We start from the raw sequence: 2,304 nt of genomic DNA on the forward strand, positions 1-2,304 counted from the left end.
GTGGGTCCGGAGTGAGGGGCAGCAGCAAGGCTGGGGCGGGGGGTGGCTTGTCAGTGAGGGGCAACAGAATGGGTGGGGCAAGGCATTGGCGTGTCATAGCCCCCACCTCATATTCCTCTTCCCTCCTCTCCCCCCCACACCCTGTGACAGGTGTCCTATTTTTTGGACTTGGAAATATGATAACCCTACTGCTGCCTCACCCAGACTGTCTCCCGGGATGCCACACTTCCTAGACACTCAGTATTTCCAAGAGGACTTACTCTATTGTCACACAGTTGTCCATGACTCTGGAAAAATCTCTTTTTCTACATTTTTTCTTCTGCAAGACATGTCTTATTTAGGGGCAGGTGGCATGCAAGAGAATAAAGTATTTCAGGGATGTATTTTGAATAGGAAAACCTATGTGATTACACTAGGTTTATCCTAGAAAAACATGGGCAAAATTTATTAAGATGACTGGTAATTATGGATGCTCAACTGGAGACAATGGAGAAAAGCCTCATTTTCAAAAAACTATAAGCTCCAACCCTCTGAGAAACAGGTCCCTTTATTTACTTTTGAACCTCTTGGTTAAAAATTTAAATCTAAAGGGTTTCACAATTACATTTCTGGCTTGAAGCAGAAAAGCCTTTTGGCATAATTAGAACCAGACAAACAAAAATGAACACAGAACATTGTATTTATACAACAAGTTATTCATTGTGAAGAAGAAGGGGGAGAGAGAGACTTGGAATTGTCCAGAATATAGTAACAGGGCACAACCAGTAATATAACTTTCTGAGCCTGATATTCAGAAGAGGAGAGCGCCCCCAACTGCAATTAAATCAACAGGAGTGCTTTGTATTCTGAAACTATCAGTTTTACCAGGTACTAGAAAGGAAACGAGCCTGGCTAATTCACACTGGACACTATCAAAATAACCCTTCCCTAGTAGTAGGATTTTTTGCACATTTCTAAATAGAGTCAACTTTTCAAAAACTGGTATTATAGTTTCTGTGCCAACTGTTAGTGTGAGTGTGGGTATTTCCATCGCAGGATAGCACCATCTGCACTCACACTCACGATGTACTTGTTCCCAGGGCAGATCTTGAGTCGCCTGATGCTGCCGCTGTGACCCACACCAACATGAGTCACCTCACCTGTATCGTAATCCCACACTTTCACCAGATGGTCATCACCGCCTGCGTTGCGCACAAAGGAAGAACAGGTCGTTACAGTGCTTCCTTCCTTTCTTTTTGGGGATAATTCTGTCCTGGCTTTATGAAGGGAAAAAGGTGGGATACAGTGCCCTGAGCACTGCAGTGGCAATGCACCTTCTGTTCCATGAGGCACCCCACAGCTGCAAGCCATGCCCCCTGCTGCATGGCTGCAACCTATGCCCCCCGGTGTGGGGAGTGCCTGCTGGCTGCAGCTGTGGGGCGTGCAGAGCAGAAAGCATGGCATGCAGGCATGTGGGGAGCTGGCATAAGGGCTCATGGGCAGTGCCCACCAGCTGCAGCATGTGGCTGCAGTGAATGCTGGTGGGGTGGGGAGTGGCAGCTGCAGGGGGCAGCAGGTGCAAAAGTGCCCGCTGGCTGCAGCACATGGCCATGGGGTGGGTGCCACGCACCCTACATGACCCTGCACTGCACCCCATGCCATGCAGTCAGTAGGTGCTCCCCCTGCCATGGCCACTCCTCTCAATGTGCCCATCAGATGCATGCTAGCTCCTGCCCCACCCCGGGTCCGCTCCCCATGCCACATGGCTGCAGCCAGCAGGTGCTCCCTGTACCGTGGCCACTCCCCATGCCACGCTGTCTGCACACCTGCATTGCATAAGCCCGCACGTGCTGGTGGGACATGACCCAGAATGACACCAGGAGTGGCGGAGGAGAGCTGGGCAGGACCCAGAGCAGCAGCAGGGTGGGAAGTGGGGCAGGACCTGGAGTGGCAGCAGGGGGTAGAGAGCGGGGCAGGACCTGGTGCAGTGGCAGGAGGTGGGGGGTGGGGCTGGACCCGGAGTCGTACGTGGGTTTCCATGACTGCTTCTCTCCCCCCGCATCATTCAGGATGGGCATTTTGCTAGCTCTAATATAATAAAAACCTTAGTCTGTCTGTCCGTAGCTTTATGAGCGCTCTGCTTGGTTGTCTTGGCAGCCAATCATAATGCTCACTGAAACCACCTGAGTGCTCTGCAGGGACAGACACACACAGCAGAGTGGCACCATGACAATAGGGACTAAGGGGCCGGAGCACTGCTGGTCTGCCCCCGCCCCCCTCCCCCTCCTGGGCCCTGTTCCCTGGAGGCAGCGGCGGCATGGGGTG

At 52.0% G+C, this 2,304-nt stretch overlaps 1 protein-coding gene across 1 annotated transcript in view; it reads right to left on the reverse strand.

Moving 5' to 3' along the window:
- Positions 1-661: 661 nt before the first annotated feature.
- LOC109287349 (cilia- and flagella-associated protein 52-like) overlaps positions 662-2,304 on the reverse strand; it is a 29,935-nt gene continuing 28,292 nt past the window's right edge. The window contains exon 14 of the mRNA XM_019502338.1: positions 662-1,181. Within this exon, the coding sequence (XP_019357883.1) occupies positions 1,006-1,181 (176 nt within the window). The 3' untranslated portion in view covers positions 662-1,005. The remainder of the gene's footprint in view (positions 1,182-2,304) is intronic.

Source organism: Gavialis gangeticus, unplaced genomic scaffold (assembly GCF_001723915.1).
Source record: "Gavialis gangeticus isolate Ggan-Ray unplaced genomic scaffold, GavGan_comp1, whole genome shotgun sequence".
NCBI lineage: Eukaryota > Metazoa > Chordata > Crocodylia > Gavialidae > Gavialis > Gavialis gangeticus.